Here is an 18974-nt window from a genome sequence, read left to right as displayed (position 1 = left end):
GGAGAATTTATTAAAATTGTTTAACAATATTCACAGAATATGCATGTCCAGAGAAAAAATATTTGGTGGAGCAAACTAGCCTTTCCCTTTACTGTCTCACGCAGGACAAAAGATCTTTCAGAGGACATCAAAGAAACTTTGAAGAGAGAGATTGAATTCGTGTGAAGCTTTCAGTCTGGCTTTGGATGAAAGCACTGATATCAATGACACATCCCAACTTGTCATTTTCATCAGAGCTGTTACTGCAGGCTTTGATGTTTTCGAAGAGTTTTAGATATGGCAAGCCTTTCCTCCACAACCACAGGACAGGATATTTGTGAACAAGTGCTTAAGGTTGTAGAAAAATTTGAACTGAATCCTTATAAATTATGTGGTGTTACAACAGATGGTGTTCCTTCCATGACAGGTAGGACAAATGGATTCACCAAGAAATTTCTAACTGCAATTGGAGCACAAGACGTAGTTGTAAGCCATTGCATTATTCACCAAGAGAGCTTGTGCACCAAAGTTCTGGATTTTGCAGAAGTCGTGAAAAATGTCGTCCAATGCGTAAATTATATTCGAACACGAGGATTAAATCATCGACAATTTAAAACTTTTTTAGATGAGCTGGACAGTGAGTATTCAGATGTTTTGTACTTCTCTGCTGTACGTTGGCTTAGTAGAGCTGCTACTTTGAAGAGATTCTGGAATCTGCGAGAGGAGATTAAGTTCTTCATGGAGAGCAAACGTCAGAATGTGGACTTCTTGAGCAATGAGAACTGGCTGAATGACTTAGCATTCCTCACAGACATTACACAGCATCTGTCTGATTTAAACTTAAAACTACAAGGGAAAAGTCAACTTGTGAATAAGTTGTTTGAGCATATTTGTGCTTTTGAGAAGAAATTGGAACTTTTCAGGTTCAGTTGAGAAGAGCCATATTGACCCATTTTACATGTCTTGCAACCAGGAAACTGGAATTTCCTAATCTGGATTGCACCAAATATGGAACCAGTGTACAAAAGCTGCGTGATGAGTTTGCAAACAGATTTCCAGATTTCAGACAAACTGAAATTAGATTGAAATTGTTCGCTCAACCTTTTGATTTGGCAGTGGAAGACAGTTCTGATGATTGCCAAATGGAACTCATTGAACTGCAGGCTGACATGGACACTAAAAGGAAATTCTCTGAAAACAGTTTGCTAGACTTTTACAAACTCTGTGTACGTGAAAAGTTTCCCAATTTGTCCCGTCATGCACAAAGAATTGCCTCCCTTTTTTGGTAGCACCTACTGCTGTGAGCAATTTTCTCCAAAATGAAGCTCATCAAAACCAAATGTAGAAGTCAACTGACTGATGAACATTTGACCAGTCAGTTAAGAGTGGCAACCACTTCTGTCAAAGCTGATATTGACAAGCTCTGCAAGGACTCTAAATTTCAAGTGTCGCACTAAAATGATCACTCATGCAAAAATATAAAATATTATTGCTTGCATTTTGAGAATTTTTTTTAATTTATTGTGCATGTACACGAATAAGCTTGTTTTTTAAGTGGCCCCTTGATTGATGAAGTTGGTTATATGGCCCACCGACGAAAAATGTTGCACACCCTGCTCTGTGACCTACAAAACCCGGTTTACCGAGCATTCGTTTTATGACGTTAGCCCGGTATACCGGCATACGATACGATAGGGTTAAGAGCCTAACCCGCGAATATGCGGGGCCGCGAATGGGGAACCGCGAACACGTGAGGGTATACTGTAGTAAAAAATTGTGTACTGTGTAAACTCTTAATTTAATTCAAATATAATATTATCCATTGTATTAGACAATGATGATTTGAAATTTCTATCGGCTACTTTCACAGTAATTTTATGATCTATATAACATATTTTACTGAGATAACATGTAAATGGAAACCACAAGTATACGACATATTTTAAGTCTACTGACCTCTGATGAAGTTTTGATATCATAGATTGTAGAATGTAAACATGGTAAAGAAAGGCTAAGTGTTTTATAGTATGTTAAAACTTCATACAAGTTATTTTTCAATTAATAATCTATGAGCACAGCATATTAAGGCTTAACAAATGATCCAACTACTATGTAGGTAAAATAATATGTTTTAAGATAGAACTCAGAGTTGTTGTCGTGAAAGGGGTGATTACAATAAAATTTTGAAATGACATCAATGTGCAATATTAATGTTTCTTTAAAATAATATAAAAACCTGAACTTACTATTTCAGGAAAGATGTTATGAATAATTGTTATTTTGTTGTAACTTATTTTATATAGGTTTTAATAATAGAAGCATTAGTTTTTTTATAAATATATTGTTAATGAAGTTGTAAAAATGATTAAAATGACTTTTATCCAGTAAAGTCAGAACACACTTCAACAGATTATAATTTTCATTATGCTTTTTGACAGGTTTCCTTATTCATAGAATCTGTAAATTAATCATAGATCATAATATATATAATCCATGTTTTAAAACTTAAAATTACAAAAATAAAAATTTGGTGAGAATTTATGCATATATTTTAAAGATGTTATGCTTGAAATTTAAATTTTGGATTCATGTGAGTAGGATCTTACCTTATCATTAGGAAACAAGAATTTTCCTTATGGTAGAAAAGTAGGATTATGTTTATAAAATGTTGTTTATGCTAAAGTAATCGAAGTCATTTTTTGTGGAATATCAGTATTAATTTTCAGTAATATGTCTTTGGCATATGTTCAGTTGTTAAGAAACATCTTATGTGTGCTTAAATTAATGTGATTATGCTCTGTTGTAGTTATGGAAGTTCCCATTTGCCCAAGTGACATTTGATTCAGACCCTGTTCCAATCAGCCAACTAGAAGAAATGTCACAAGCAATGATCAGGTTAGTTGATTCTGACACTTTAATTACCTATGTGCTCAAAAATATAGCAATATATTACAATAAACAGGAAAACTCATGCAACTTTTACTAACTATTTGCTTGAGAATGTTATATAAGAAAAACAAAGGTTCCACTTGCATTGTATATTATGTTTAAAACTATTACCCTATACTATACCAAACAGAAAAAAACATTTATACTTTTCCTTTATGATTTGATTAGTAGTATTGTATACTACTACAAACAAATCAGGTACCACTTATAGTGTGTATTCAAGAAAAACTATAACATGTAACATAATCTCTACAGTAGATTAGTTTAGATGTTGTATGTACTTTCTACAAGGTTTTTCAAATGTTTTAACAAAACTAAGAACTTATTTTAAGATAATGAATGAAATACTATAAATTTATTCCTAACATTACTGTCATTCAATAAATATTTTAAGTTTTTCCCACAATTAAAAAAATAACACCTTAAAAATATATCTCAGGATGGTTGGTTTGCAAACTTTGTTAACCTGAAGATGACCTAAAAAGGTCAAAACATTGTTCTCTGTTTTATTAGTAAATGTGATAATACTCATACCAGCCATCCTGAGACATGTTTTTACTTCAAGTGGGTTTCTCATTATCATGAATAATACTTTAAAACTTGCAGTTAAAGTTTCTTCAGCCCAGTGCTTCTCTTTCCTTATAAATAACTTTTTTATGAAGGATTCATGGAAGTACAAATAAAAATAGCATGTTTGTCACATATGGTAGCTTTTTCTTTATTGGTTACTTTATGCTTGTTGAGCTGTGAATGACTCGTAACATTGGATTGAGTAGACCAACAAGTACTAATGGAGTTGTATAGAACCTCTTGTCTTTTAGAACTGCATTTGTATGAAAAGAAGAAAATGTAATCAATATTGCAGTTTAATTCTACTAATTACTGCTACAATTCCATATGTAAGTTGTAAAGAAAATGAGGGAGATCACTTTTTTTTTCAGTTCTTTGCCATGAGTGTTATAATGGACAAAAAAGGAAAATTACATAAAATCTGGCAGTTTGTCAACTCCATTGGTGGTGAATCATATGAAAGCAAATTGGCAATTTGAGGGTAATGTTAAAATATTATAAGTCGGTCTGACATATGTTCATATTAAGTTTTATTTTTTTACACTGCAACACTAATGTCAAATATTATGGCTCTTACTAAATACTGAAACAAATGTGAAAAAAATCCACAGGTAGATCTTGTAACTAAAGGTACTAATATCAGTTGACTAATATGTGATTCTACTGGTATATCATGGTCTGATTTTGGTATTTTGCTCATTTTTTCTTGTCATAGATGCACTCTTTAACAGGCATGTGTTTTAAAGGTAAAGTAAGCTTATGAAACTTTCATAAGTGATTATTTCAATAGAGATTTGATAAAACATTATGAGTAAGTTTCCAGGTTTTGGGTTTGGTTCTGAACAGAGTGCAGGTAGCCGTTATGTAGCTTTGTACAAGAAAACTAGAGAAAAATAACTTCTCATTGTAGGTTAACCATTTGAATTGACTTGATAAAAACTTACAAACTAAAAAGTAATCCAATATAATGTTATTTTGTTTATGCAAATTTATATTTTATTTTTAAATTTTTAAAATATATCTATATATTTGCAAATAGCTTTGTAAAGTAGCAGGTTTCAATTTTCAATTTTCTGGTAATTAAAGTACTAAGTAGTGGAAAAACTTGCTGTAATGACAACAACTTTACATACACTATTAAAGCTTGTTTCTATGCAAACATCCTTGTTTTGTGTTTTACTAAAGAATTATATTTTGTATGAAGCATTCAGTCATCATGATTTATTTACTGTGATACTAAAAAGATTAATACAATTTAGATTTGAACCGTATGCTGGCTTCATTATATTATGAACCAAATAAGTTTTTTTTAGTTCTTTTCATCACATTATTTCTTTTACCATGTACATTAATATTTTACTTATTTATACGAGTAGATGAAGATGTTTTTCTTTTTAATTATTTTTAGGGGAGTAATGGATGAGAGTGGGGAACAGTTTGTAGCTTATTTCCTTCCAACGGAAGAGACAACAAGGAAAAGGAAAAGAGATGAAGATGATGGTGTTGATTATGTGGACGATGATGAGTAAGTCTTTGAGGTAGAATTAAAATATGAATTATACATATTTCAAGGAAGGGCAACACTAACTTATAAATTATACATATTTCAAGGAAGGGCAACACTAACTTATAAATTATACATATTTCAAGGAAGGGCAACACCAACTTATAAACTATATATGTATATTTTAAGTTGTAGGTATCAGAAGAATTAGGACGTGCAAAGCATTATGGATACACAATACGTCAGATTTCACCCAAATGTGCATGCATAACATGTTAAAAAAATGTAATTGATCAAGGCCACTTTGTCTTACATCTGTGCTACCTTTCATTGTCTGCAGACATTTGTGGAAAGATGGCTGCTTAGAAAGAATTAAAAATAAAATGAAACCAACATGACATTAAAATGAGCCACTATGGAGTAGATCAATAGAACTTGTCTCCTGAAGTAGAGTTTCCATTCTTCATCGTATGGGTTGGACATTCTGGAAGGGTAAATCTGTTTAAAATACTGAAAATTTCTGATACTAAACAAAAGGCTTTCTAGGCATATGAAAAATAGTTATAAGGTGCTCTTCTTACATTACTATAATTTGAAACTTGTAATGGATTAGTTAAGAGTAGTATGAAAAAAAAAATTCATCTGCAGTCTAGTATGATTTATAATACTGTTATTAGACCTTAAAGTTTGTAACTATTATGGGTTGGCTATCTTCTTAACTCAACTACAAATGCTATCAACAATATGCAGCACATACAAAAACAACTCTTATAGAACATTTCATGACTATAAATCCTCTCTTAGCAGTGAAAAAGATCTCTCTGTTGCTCAACACTTTATCAACATAGTCATTTCATTAATAATGCTACTCTAATCAGCATCGAAACAGGATTCAAAACTAAAGCTGATAGAGAAATAAAAGAAGCTTATTGGATCACTGATCTAAACACTTTTGGAATTAATCTAGATCTTGAAAACACTGGTTTCATCCCTGTCAGAAAAATAATGTTTATTCTTTGCATGTCTCTTTCATGTAGTGTGAATCCTAATTCTTTTTTAAAACATATTATTTAAGATAATTCTTCATACCTGTTTATATAGGTTAATTATATTAACATCACTTTTCTCAATCAATTGCTAGGAGTCATCTTTATTTTACTTAAACACTTAAGTTTAGTTTGTTTTTTTTTAACTGTTTCTGAAGCAAAATATCCCTAACGTCTTTTTACGTAACACTATTGTTGCCAACCACATTGAATTGGTAGTGAGACACCATAATAACAGTACTTGGAAAATGTACTAAAATGTTTTCTGGAAGACAATATGACCTTCATGACATTGGCCAACTCCTTTATATATCACTTATTTAATTACACCATTCCCAGTTTGCCCCTGAAAGAAAAGTTCCACCTTTCAAAAAACACACAGGTTAGAGGGTGTTTATCATTTATATCAAGACTTATTGAACCTGCATACCCTTCTGAAATTATAAAATATAACACAGTAGACTTCTATACAATTCAATAAAATCAGCTGTTTTCATTTTTCAGACACTGCTGCATAATTAGTATTTGATTTTAAATAATTTTGAATATCTATTTGTCCTTTTCACAGTATTTCAGGTTCATGAAGGATAAGTATATTACTGAATAATAAGCTTTATTTCTTTGCATAACATACTTTTACACTCATATAGTATCTTTTAGTGTTGTGTCTTTAATTGATGACAAAAGCCTGAATATATTTTATCAAAATCATCTAGTACATTTTTCATAGCTGTACAGAAAGGAAGCTAATTAATATAATGTTACAAGTGCTCATAATTAAACAGAAGATATTTGAGAATTTGGGAATCTGTTCTTTTGAGTGATATGTAATAAAAAGTTGTTGGCAAAGAAACTACTTACCATTACCATCTATATATCATGCTTCTTGTTACTAATACATCTAAAATCAAAAATAATTGATATTTTCATATGTAGTAGGTATATCAATATTTCATAAAATGAAAATAAACTGCATTTCTTTGATGTGTGGTTGGTATAAAAAAAACAAAAAAATATATTATGCAATTAACTTGACAAGTAAAATAGTGCATATCAATCAGTGAATCATAATTTTATGGCATCCAAACCTGCTACATCTTGAAAGGTTATTTACTATGTTGAGCCATTTGAACATATAATTATTAATAGACTATTGTAATCACAAATAAAACATGAACATTCAGACCTAATATGCATTTAGAGAACAATTATTCTGCAAAACACAGTCATGTTTCATTATACTAACAAAAATGGTATTTGTGAAATATTAAGTTGTTAAAGTTATTACTCTGTTATAAAATGTGTTAAAAAATCATGAATTGGCTTTTATTTTTTGAAGTTTTAATCAACTCTTTCATTAACTTTTAGTTAAACTGTGACTGTAATGAAGTATATTATTAGTACATGTTACTCAGGTTATTCTTACTTCCTATCTGATACATTTCAGTTACTATTTAAGCCAAATAGTTGAATATCAGCAGTGTCTTTATAAACTTTTCTAGTCCTTGGCTCATGATTTCTATCAAATTCATCATCATTCAGGTTGTTTAACATCATGATTATATGCAAAAAAAGTACAGGACATCATTGAAATTATATCATTCATGATGTTAAGGGTTGTAAAAAGGCACTTTTCCATAACAATAATTTGTCACTGGTAAATAAATAGTGAAACATTTATCATCACATTACTTTCAACAATTCTTACTTCTGTTAGATTTCAGATGAAAATAAAAATTATTTTTGTAGCTACACCATTTTAAATACAAGTAGTGGATAAATGGGATTTTTTAGGATAGAGGGTTTTACAACAGACTATCTTGAATTGTGCTAGAAAATGAATAATGTTGGATATGTCCTTAAAGTTGTATTAGACCTACCTAAGATAAGAAAATTATTCTAGCTATACAGAAGTTTAAAGTTTCTTGCTATTTCATAATATATTATAGTATTGGAAATAGTTATACAAACTGAAGTGATGTACGAGTCACAAACATTAAGTATATTCAACTAAATGACAAAATTATTACTGGTGCAATATATTCCTTCAGAAATTACTAAAGAAGAGTGTCAAGTTATATAATGCATTTTGTACTTGTTAGGTGTTTCAACTGTTTCAAAAAGTATTTTCAAAGAAGTAAAATCATGAAGACACTAGGTTGTTGTGCAGCTAAAACAACCTGCTGCAGGACACACAGTGTGTTGTTAACAGGAGTGATAGTTTAGCAGTTCTCCAACTTCTGTATCTCTGATGGTAATCTAGACTGTTATTCAAATTTTTTTTAGATGTGTTCTACTGGACTCCTGTAAGAAATATCTGAGACATTGCATCTTCAAGTTTGATTGAATTTATTCCTTTTTTTTATTTTTGCACCAAAAAAAAACATTCTTAACTTTTTTGGATTTATTTTTTAATTTGGTACACTGATAGAGCTTTTCAACCAACAATTAGGAGTGTCAGTCAGTTTAAATATAAGCCACATGTGTAAAGTGATTCACAAAAACTATTCAAATTTGATAAGGATTTTTGCTCACACCTATCTAAAAAGTTAAGTAAACTATCAGCCTGACATCTTTACCACAGCTTCAACTAAGAGTAAAAGTGGACTTTTTTTAAGTTTTTGTCATTTCGATTAAATATGGCTGATTTAAAGCAGTAAAACTATGAGCTGACAGGATGTGAAGATAAATAAGTATTGGTTTGGACAAACAAAATGATTAACAGTTTCAAGTTAAAGTTTTCAAAAGAATAATGTGGGTAGAATGTTATTATTCATTGCCAACTTTTCAGCACATTTGCTAAATTTTATGAAATTATCATAATTAAAGAGTGTGGGGCATCACAAAATATTAGCTTAAACAATTGGCATGAGTAATGAGACTTGATACAGCTGTGCCAAGGGCATAGGGGTGATGACAAGAAACTGTTGATATAAATTCCGTGGCATAACTATAAAGGAACCTCTTGACACTGTTTTAATGAGGTGAAACTACTACTATATTTTAAGTAATCTGGTTGATACAGTAAAGGTCTGTTCCAAATAATATGATTGCAGTCTTAAAGCTAATGTGGGTAATTATCATGTATGACTTTCTTACTTGCTATGGTTTGTTGGTGTGTATAGACAAAAACACATATCTAATCAAAAACACCTTAAGTGTGAAAAAATGTGCAGCCAAAAAAGGAGCGAGTGTGCAGTTTAAAGAAATAAAATCAAACTTGGTGGCAAGACTGGTAGTTATATCTTTGACAAGGTTTTTACAGCAAATATCCATTAATTAGTTAGCTAAACTGCATACTTTGTTTCACCCACCATTTTAACCCAAACTGTAAAAAAAATGTGGCCTAGCTAACTAATGAATGAATATTTGTAGTAAAATTCACATCAATGCTTATAAGTGTAGCTTTAATTTTGACTACTAGTTTTGAGTCCAATCCTTTATTTTTCATATTGAATTCTTTTTTGGCCAAATTTTTTTTTTTTTCACATCTAAGGTGTTTTGATAAGATGCTGTTTGCTAGGAAAGTGTAACAGGTATAATTTTTAAAGTAACATGTCTGTAGCAGTAGCCCAGTAGTAAGCTAGTTAAGGATGTAAAGGAACTAGTGCAGTTCATTAGCATACAGTGGGTGGGAAACAATTCTGAATATTTTTATTTGATACTTGTTTTATTCCATGTTTCCAGTATTGCACTTACGTGTATATAGTTGAAAATATTTAAAGTATGTTACCTGCTTTAAAAGTGTGTAGGTAGAAGTGAACAATGTTTTACAATAATGAAAAAAATCCATGAAAACTAAAATAAAATTCTTAATAGTAAATGTAAGGCAGATTTTGAAAATACTTTTCATTAAAATCTAAATGTTACATTGTTTAGCAAAAATAGAATCCAAATCTATATGAAAATTTTCAACATTTATTCCATTATCATGCCACTAATAAAGGCATAAAACAAAATAATTAAATATTGCACCATTTGTCAGGAAAGTATGAAAGATATGCACATCAATTTTGTAATATTGTAAGTAATAGAAATAATTTTGCTATATATTCCTTCTTACTTACTGTTTTGTCTTTTAACAAAAATAACTGAAAAGTAAATATTTGTAAAAGAACTAATAATATATTCATAAACATTCATAAGCACTGATGTGCTTTGATAAAGAATTTCATTTGTGCATAATTTAATGTGAACATAATTTCATAACAAAATAAAAAATGTTTAGGAAAAAACAACTATAGCAAAAGTGTCAATTTCATAACGACAATTAGTGATCGACATACATGCAACCCAGCTAGCTATAGTAATGTAGAAAGTCTTAACATTAAAAAGTTTTGAAACTAAATGTCAAAAATAAGAAATCTGAGTTATCTATAATTTAAAAATGTTTGTCTCTACTCTGGTAAATCACTGTAATTATGTTAGTCCGAGCCATATAGAGATACATTTATTGTTATACTTGTTTCCTGTTTATTAGTTATTTTTGTGCACCAGCAGGTGGCTTTTTAAGCACAGTAAGCTTTATTTTTATTCAGCGGACACTGTTAAATAGGAAATAGTCATTGTTAATATACAAATATTTTAAGGGTGGTTTTTATAGTCTTTGTTTTGTTTCAGTGTGATCCATACTTAATACACATTATATAAATGTTTTTTTGAAACCAGTCATGGTTCAATTTTATGTATAAAAACAAAACAGTCTAGTTATTAAACATTCTGCATCTTTTCCTTACATAATTTACATCAGAGACATTTCTCAAGTTTAAGATAAGTAGTTGGAGAGTTTAACTATGAAACTAGTATCTCTCTTAAAACCATCTTTGCTACCTTGTCTGTGAAATCAAATATCTTAAGTTTTCCCTTTTTTTTTTTTAGATATGACTACAGAATGGCTAGAGAGTATAACTGGAATGTGAAAAACAAAGCCTCAAGAGGTTATGAAGAGAATTATTTCTTTGTATTTCGTGATTCTGAAGCTTACTATAATGAATTAGAAACAAGGTAAGGTCAACTATGCAAAACATAACATACTTTTTACTCAATTTGGTTTTTCTTATTTGCTTAGTAATATTATAATTCTGTTTTGTATTTCTAACTTTATGACAAAATAAGTTGTTGTTTTTTTGTTAAAAATGAAAATCAGTTGTCCTGGATAAATAGGTTTTCAAGTTTTTGTGATCTTATTTATTAAAGTTACCTGAACCCTTGTCAAAAACTAACTTGATGTGTTTTACTTTTTTTTCCTTGTGTTTTGGAAAAGCCTTCTGCTATCTTTAATATTTTATGCAGAAAGATACAAGATGTTGACTGTGAAATGGATGGCAACTGCCCATTATAGAAACTTGTAGAAATTTATTGGTTGCTTGTGTAATATCCCTAGTGGTATTATGGTAGCATGAAAAGCATTTACAGTTGGGCTGAATGCTGTTTTATAACAGGATAAGTAACTAGATTATTTGTGTAAGCAAATATTTTGTATCTGTCAACTCAAAATGTGATTTTTATATGCACATATTTTGTAACTGCCAACACAAGATTATCAGCTGATTTATTTGTATGTGCATATACTTTGTATCTGTAAGTTCTGAATATGATGTATATTACCTCAGTAGGAATTTTATAGGTGTGGAAAGTGTTAATATTGGTATAAATTGTTGCTGTTAGGATCGCTGATGCATAGTGATATCATGTTCTGCAACTCTGTCTTGGTTGATATGTGATCTCAAGAAAGGTGTGTGTGTGTATGTTAATATATGTTGGATATGAACAACTTTTTTATACATGATTAATTGCACAAAATTAAAGTATACCAGTGCACAATTTTATGGCAAATGAAGAACTTGTGTAGATACTGAGATGTGTGTGTACTTGTTAAAGGCCACAGTGGTCAGTTAATACTGAATTAAAAGATAAATATGGTATCTCTTGTATTTCAAAATATTCATAATCATAATCAAATGCTTTTACTCTTAGAAATAAACAAAAGGTAGCTAGGATAATCTACACCACACTAAGTGAAAAATGTGGAGGACTCATTGTTTTCATTAATGTTTGTGATGGAAAATTTTGTGACATTGGAATTTTCATTCCTAGTTTAATATGCAACTTATGTGGTACCTCCTACTTGACATCTTCTATCTGGATAAGATTAGGCCTAAGTGGGTTTGACCTTCATCCCTACATTGTTAATTGAACTTTTGATAAGTTAGCAGTCATGACTTTTTCTGTATGAAGCCAAAATTGTAAAATGTGGCTATCTTGTACCTACATCATGACCAGAAAGAAACCGTAAACTCATAACTTTTTAACCTGGAAGATCACCTGTCAGGTTAGAATGAAAATCTACTCTTGATGCTTGTAACACTAGTAAAAAAAAAACAAACTTGTCTGGTGCCTATCAGGTGGCATTGCTCAACCTGGTTGTGTACCATGTAGCAAAACCCATGTTGTTGGAAGGGTGCAAAATAGTGGAAGTATATACCATGACTTTGGCTTTATTTACTGTCGTAGGTTCAACATCAATAAATGTTGACACCTAGAAGTGATATTAGTACCAGTGCTTTGTTGAGGGGGCTAAACAAAGACACCTTTAAGATGTCCACATTTATAAGATCCTTCATCTGTGAAATGTCTTTAGTCTATTCTGCCTATGCAAGACAAGAAGAAAATTGAAGTCTTTTGAATGAATCAGACCAGTCGTAGTCTCCAGTGCAAATCACTGTGGTCAGTAACAGCCCAGTGAAACATTATCCATAATCCCAAAAGTCCATCCTGCAAAAAACTCGGCATGTTTGCTCTGGGAAATTAACAACTGCCTTATCTTGCAGAGAGCAGCCACAAATAGTGAAAAAGAACAGCTGGCTCAGAACTGCTGACTCCAGAAGAAGGTGGAAGGTGGTAGACTTCAGAGACACAACTTTCTAGAGGCTGAATGTAAATGTTTTGTAGCTGTTTAGTGGATTTTCATCATCAAAAGATGTTTTTAGGAAGGATTATGAAATGTTTTGTTCATACATGGTCATATGGGTGCATTATGCTGTTCAACAACAAACCATATTTATTTAAGATACTTTTAACAGTTAGTGTTTCTGTGTCCTGTAAGTGAAATATGCTATTCATTCAGTATGCTAATTAATTAACAGCATTTTATTTTTACATCCAGGTCATTCTTTGTTTTTGTTTGAATTTATCCAATTCTCTGTATTATATTTTCTTAATTACTCTTGCATTTTGTAGTTTGATTAGTGTTACGTTTGAGCTTCGTGTTTGTATTACTTTGATTATTTTCTGTATCAGTTCCAAATGTATGCTATGAACTGAATTGTTATGTAACTGAAGGAATCAGAAGTCCTAAATACAGAGTTTGTTGCATAAAAACATTAAGAAATGTTGTAGTAACTAGATATTTAAAAGTTACACATTTTTTACTTTAGTATAAGTCTAAAGTTATCAACAACATTGAAAATCATGATGCCATAAGTTGCCGAACAAAGGAAGTCTGAAACATTGAGAAAGTAAATGAAATGTCATGATACAAGTTACAGAAAGTACGAGAGACTTTCTTACCAAATTATGAGCCAAAATTAAGTGCAAAAAAGCCAGAATCAAATTGAAAATTGCTAACGGAGATTCTAACCAAGCAGCTGCCTATAAGACAGTCTTTCTGCTTGTTCCTTATAACTTATATTCATTTATTACTTGTATATCATTGTTATTCTCTGTTTTTAATTTTACATTTTTATTGAAAGAGTAACTGACTGTTTATACATTCTCTTTCATTTTGTTCTGATTGTATATCATTTATTTTAGTTCTGTTTAATTTATCTTTGTATTTTCTGCAATTTTTATATATTATTAATTCTTTAATATGTTTAATATTCACTTTTAATCTGCTTTATTTTAATTTTTGTTTTGATTTGGTACACAGTTTGCTATTTTGATTTATTTTAGTAATTTAATTTTGTTTCACTGATTGCTAGAGTTCACATTGTGAACTTGACGATGACTGAAGAAGGTCGAAACGTTGTTCGCTCTTCTATGTAAAATATTTTCTCAACCCAAACCAGCCGTTTTTGCATATAAAGTTACTGTATTCGTTGCCTCTAAGACAGTTGTTTACATGGATACCACAACCATTTGTTTTTTCTATAGTGAACAACACACATTATTTGAAAAACCTATATTCAAATGTATGCTTCTTAAATAGATAATTTCTGTAAGAGATGTACTTGTTTTTTGTTGATTTTTTTCACCAATATTTTAAAAAATTGAACATAAAAGAGACATCAAGTAAAAGTGATATATTTCTCAGAACTGAGAATTAATTAGTTAAAATATACTTTACAGGGTTCGTTTAAGTAAAAGAAGACTTAAGCCTGGTACTCAGCCCAGCAAGTCAAGGTTGGTTGTACAACACCGTCCACTCAATGAAACAGAGATGAAGACTCAGGTAAATTATGAAGTTTGCTCACAAAAAACTTTATGGTGTACTGGAAAACTCAACAGTGATCTGTCTAGAGTAATGTGTATATAGATTTAGAATGAGATTGTACAAAGTAAACAATCAACCAAAACAAATTCTTAAGTATGAATATCCTTTGATTTGATTATACTGTAGAAATTTTGAAATTAGGCTGGTATTGATAGTATATCAGTGATTTTTATGAATATGTTGTCTATTAAATGTAACTGCCAACTTAAATCTGTTTTTTTAAAAGGAGATAAGGATGACACAGCTGGAACCTCCACAAGAAGAAGAGGAAGCTGAAGAGCAAGAGGAAGAAGAAGGTTGATAAATATTGTCTGTTAAATATACTTTTAATAACTTTTTAAATTTAATTGGCAAAATTTCCATCTTAAAAAGAAGTCCTTATATTACATTTATGAAAGGAAGTTTTTTAGTTTTCTCACGTGTCTAATTAGTTACTCAGTATAGTTCTGAGAGTTGGTTTTGGATGAATGTTAGAAATTAACATAATTATTGCCATTGTTTGCAGGTGTATGGTTTATTTGTTTATTAATGTTTTTATTAGATTATTTGTTGTTTCAACTTTTTCTCTTGTAATTATAGGTTGAATGTAATATTTATGGACTTTTTTTTTTCAGTTGAAGAGAAAGACCAGAGTGAACATGAAGAGCAGGAAGAAGAGAAAGCTGAGAAAAATGAGGATGAACAAAAACATGAAAGTGAAGAGGAGGAAGAAGAAGAGAAACAAAAGGAGAATGAAGAAAGTGAAGAAGAGAATGATGTTAAATCTAAGGCCAGTAGCAGCAGTAGTAGCAGCAGTAGTGAAAGTGACAAGTCTTCTAGTGAAAGTGAAGCTGAAGAAGAAGAAGCCAAGAAACGTCGTGATGAAGAAGAGATCTTTGGAAGTGCTAGTGATAGTGACTGAATTTCTCAGGATGGGAACTTTAAACGTTTCAGGACATAAAATATAATGTTTTTACAAGCAGTAACATATAGCATGGAGAGGTTGTTTAGCACATTAGATCAACTTTTCTGATGATGAAGATAAATTAGCATGACATGCAATTTATTTTAAGTATAAATAACACCAAAGGTGTAGCATTTCATATAGTTTTAAAACAATAATTTAAACAACTTGATGATTTCGGTTTCGAAATAAAATATAAGTATGTGAGATGCAAAATGAAAATCTTGTTTACAATGTTGAAATATTGACTTTCTAAATAAAAATTCTGTCTGGCATCATAAAGTAAGTTGTTAAGGACCTTCTAGAAATATTCACTGTAGCAAATTAATTTGTTGAACTTTTTGCATTACCTTTTTTGCTTGTATTGTTCATATAACCAAACAGGATTGAAGAAAGTGCTCTTAAAAGCTTACTCTGAAATAAAGTCAATAGGTTCATTTTTTTCAAAATAGTCATATTATTATGAATGCCAAGTTTGCATTATAAACCAAAACTTATATATTACTGTAAGTAAATTATGTGATGGTTTATGTCAAATCAACAAACAATAGTTAGTGTATCCAATTAAAGTAAACTATCATTAATTAAACAGTCAATTAAATATTCAGTAATGAGTTCCAGTGTGCTTAAGATGAGCTAAAGCAGTGAGTGTTTTGCTACTATTTCAAGAAACGATCTTACTATAATAAACGTAGTGTGTATGTCAGTATCTATGTATGTAACCAAAACTCCTGCACTGTCTATTGAATAACACCACAAACAAAACTCTAAAAAAAAATGTCATGCTTTTGGTATTCAAGATTCAGATGATTATAAAAGTAAATGATATGTGCAACAACCATTTAGTTATATTTGAACACAGTTTTATTTTATGATGTAATTTTTAAATGTAACTTAGAAACTGGAGTTCTTAAACTATTATTTTTTCAATAAATGGTCCCCCTTTTAATGTATAAAATGTTACAGTTTATACCAGTAGAATTTATAAAAGTTTTAGCTACGTACATTGAATCATTTCAATGCAGTTATGTGCATATGATCACAACTGCAATCAGAACACTTTTCAGGTGCAGTACTTCCCAGAAATAAATATTTTTTTTTAATGTTCACTTTTTCTAAATTATTTTTCTATGGTTATATAACTACTAGCAGAAACAACCAGACATTATAACACATATATAAATGTTATATTTAAGAACTGTGTATGTGTTATAAAATGTTCAAATCTTAATGAACTTTAGTACTAGAAACATTCGTATCACAGAACACAACCCAGTGTGCTAGTCCATGTCATTAAACAACTTTAGATTGTACTATTCCACCAGTAGGAGGGTGGTGCAACTACCTGGTGCAGTATTCTCTTCAACAGTTTTTTATATTTAAATTGAGATCTCATTCTTTAACCAACACTACAATGTTTAGACCACTGTTTGCTTGCAGAGGTGTAATTCGTTTTTTCATTATATTCCTTGTGTACGTACACTTATTGAATCACATCTATGGATAAAAAGAAAAGTAGTTGTGGTTGAAAACTCTTCCAACGTGAATGAGACAATGTCAAATGTATATCTTGAAATAATGCTTTTAGCTGTATTAATATTGTAAAAAAAACTTTATTTAAAGCACAATCATTCATTGTAATTTAGTTTCAAGTTTTCTTTGTCAGAGTATTATTTTACTTTCCTATAATTTAAATCAGATAAGTAGTTTCTATTACTAAACGACAAAAACTTTAATTGGGTTTGTGATGTAATTCATGATGATGAGAAACCCACGTGAAGTAAAAATGTATTTTAAGATGGTTGGTATGAGTATTAAAACTTTTATTAAAATAAAGTAGAGAACAGTATTTCAACCTTTTTAGGTCATCTTCAGGCTCACCTGTTTAGTGTGAAACCTAAGGTCAAAACATTGTTCTTTACTTTTAAAAAAGTTTTAATACCCATAGCAGTCATTTTGAAATACATTTTAGTGATTTAATTATAATTGTTTTCAATTCAGGGCCATAAGTAGACACTGGTATATTTTGAATAAGCATTTTAATTGAAAGAAATTATATAGAAAAAGGCGAAACAACTGACTGAATAGTTTTTTGAATAAAATCAGTAAATGTTATTTCTTAAGTTTGCATAGTAGTTTGTTTACATTCTTAATTATTTTTGGTTTTTAACATTCAAATTAGAAATAAAACCCAAATGTCCGTTATTTTACAGTATCTAGGTGGTGTATTATCTTCATTTTTTATAGATATTTTCCAAGATGAAATCATAATACCTTGAATTTACATGGACTAACAATGGTTGGCAAGTTTTATGTTGGAGAAATTTGTTTTCAGTGCAGAATTCTTTGATAGTTTTTTTTTTTTTTATTGTATAGTACGTGCACATAGTGGTAGAATATGTAAGCTATAAATGGCTTTGAATTGATGTGTAATGTAAAGAAACATTGGGATTAGTAAATCACAATAATTTAGAAAACATTGTCTTACATTATTTACAAAGAATTGTTTTGTGTTACACTATCTGTGAAAATAACCAATACCAATATCACCACATTTTTAAAGTGTACAAAATTACTTGTCTTTTATGAAGTTTGCTAAAAAATAAAAACACGAGAAAAACTTGAAACGTTTGAATTTATGGGTAAGGTGAAATACTGTAGCAGTGATTAATTTCTAGATCTACCAATGATAAAATATCTATTTATCAGTGTGAATTTCAGATAGTAATTTTTTTGTTAGCATCCATCATTGAAAACATATATAACCAAATCATTTCGTTCTTGGTTCTGTGAATCCAGGATGTGTGGTAAGTAGGCTTTGAGTGCACTATAAAAGTGATGTCCAAATCCCATTAGTTAATCAGATAATAGTATCTTAAGAATTAGTTGTTGGTAATGTTAACTAGCTGTTTTCTCTCTAATTTATTAGTCCAAAATCAGTTTCGCACAAATAACCTATTATAGCTTTGCATAAAAGTCATTATTAGATTTCTTTTCATGGGTGTATATTTCAGAACGCTTTTATTTTTGACATTTCAAAAAGTGAATAAGGAAATGCTTTAATACTATAATATGTCTTATTTAAACGAGTTAAGTTTGACTTTAAAATTATTATTTTGCCCTTTATACAAACGATATTTTTGTGAGAATTTTAAATTTTAACATGTTGGAAGGGATGACAGAAATAATGATAAATGTTTTATATAGGAGTTTTAACTTCTGGGAATTGTTAAATTTTATGCATTAATTCATCAACCGACTTTGAACGTTATAACTAACTGCTCATGAAAGTTTTAAAGTAATTTTGAAAAGTGTATGAAAGCTGACGCTTAACACTACATAAGCTCTTTTAAAATTGAATAAAATGGAAACGTTGATAATTTATCATAATATTTACGCGAATTTTGCTCTTTAAGTACTTTGTTGTGTGATTTGTGATTCTTGAAATATGTTGTATGGTTAAATAAGTTTGGTTGGTACACTAGTTAA

General features: G+C 30.0%; 1 protein-coding gene across 1 annotated transcript in view; it reads left to right on the top strand.

Annotated features, from left to right (window-relative positions):
* Window positions 1-17962, top strand: part of LOC143224668 (RNA polymerase II-associated factor 1 homolog) — a 39832-nt gene extending 21870 nt beyond the window's left edge. Inside the window, exons 6-11 of the mRNA XM_076452826.1 lie at window positions 2786-2874; window positions 4907-5023; window positions 10927-11052; window positions 14398-14500; window positions 14769-14838; window positions 15157-17962. Of these exons, the coding sequence (XP_076308941.1) occupies window positions 2786-2874; window positions 4907-5023; window positions 10927-11052; window positions 14398-14500; window positions 14769-14838; window positions 15157-15443 (792 nt within the window). The 3' untranslated portion in view covers window positions 15444-17962. The remainder of the gene's footprint in view (window positions 1-2785; window positions 2875-4906; window positions 5024-10926; window positions 11053-14397; window positions 14501-14768; window positions 14839-15156) is intronic.
* Window positions 17963-18974: the final 1012 nt, after the last annotated feature.

This window comes from Tachypleus tridentatus, chromosome 9 (genome assembly GCF_004210375.1).
Source record: "Tachypleus tridentatus isolate NWPU-2018 chromosome 9, ASM421037v1, whole genome shotgun sequence".
Classification (NCBI taxonomy): domain Eukaryota; kingdom Metazoa; phylum Arthropoda; class Merostomata; order Xiphosura; family Limulidae; genus Tachypleus; species Tachypleus tridentatus.
This window is presented reverse-complemented; position numbering and strand designations above follow the sequence as displayed.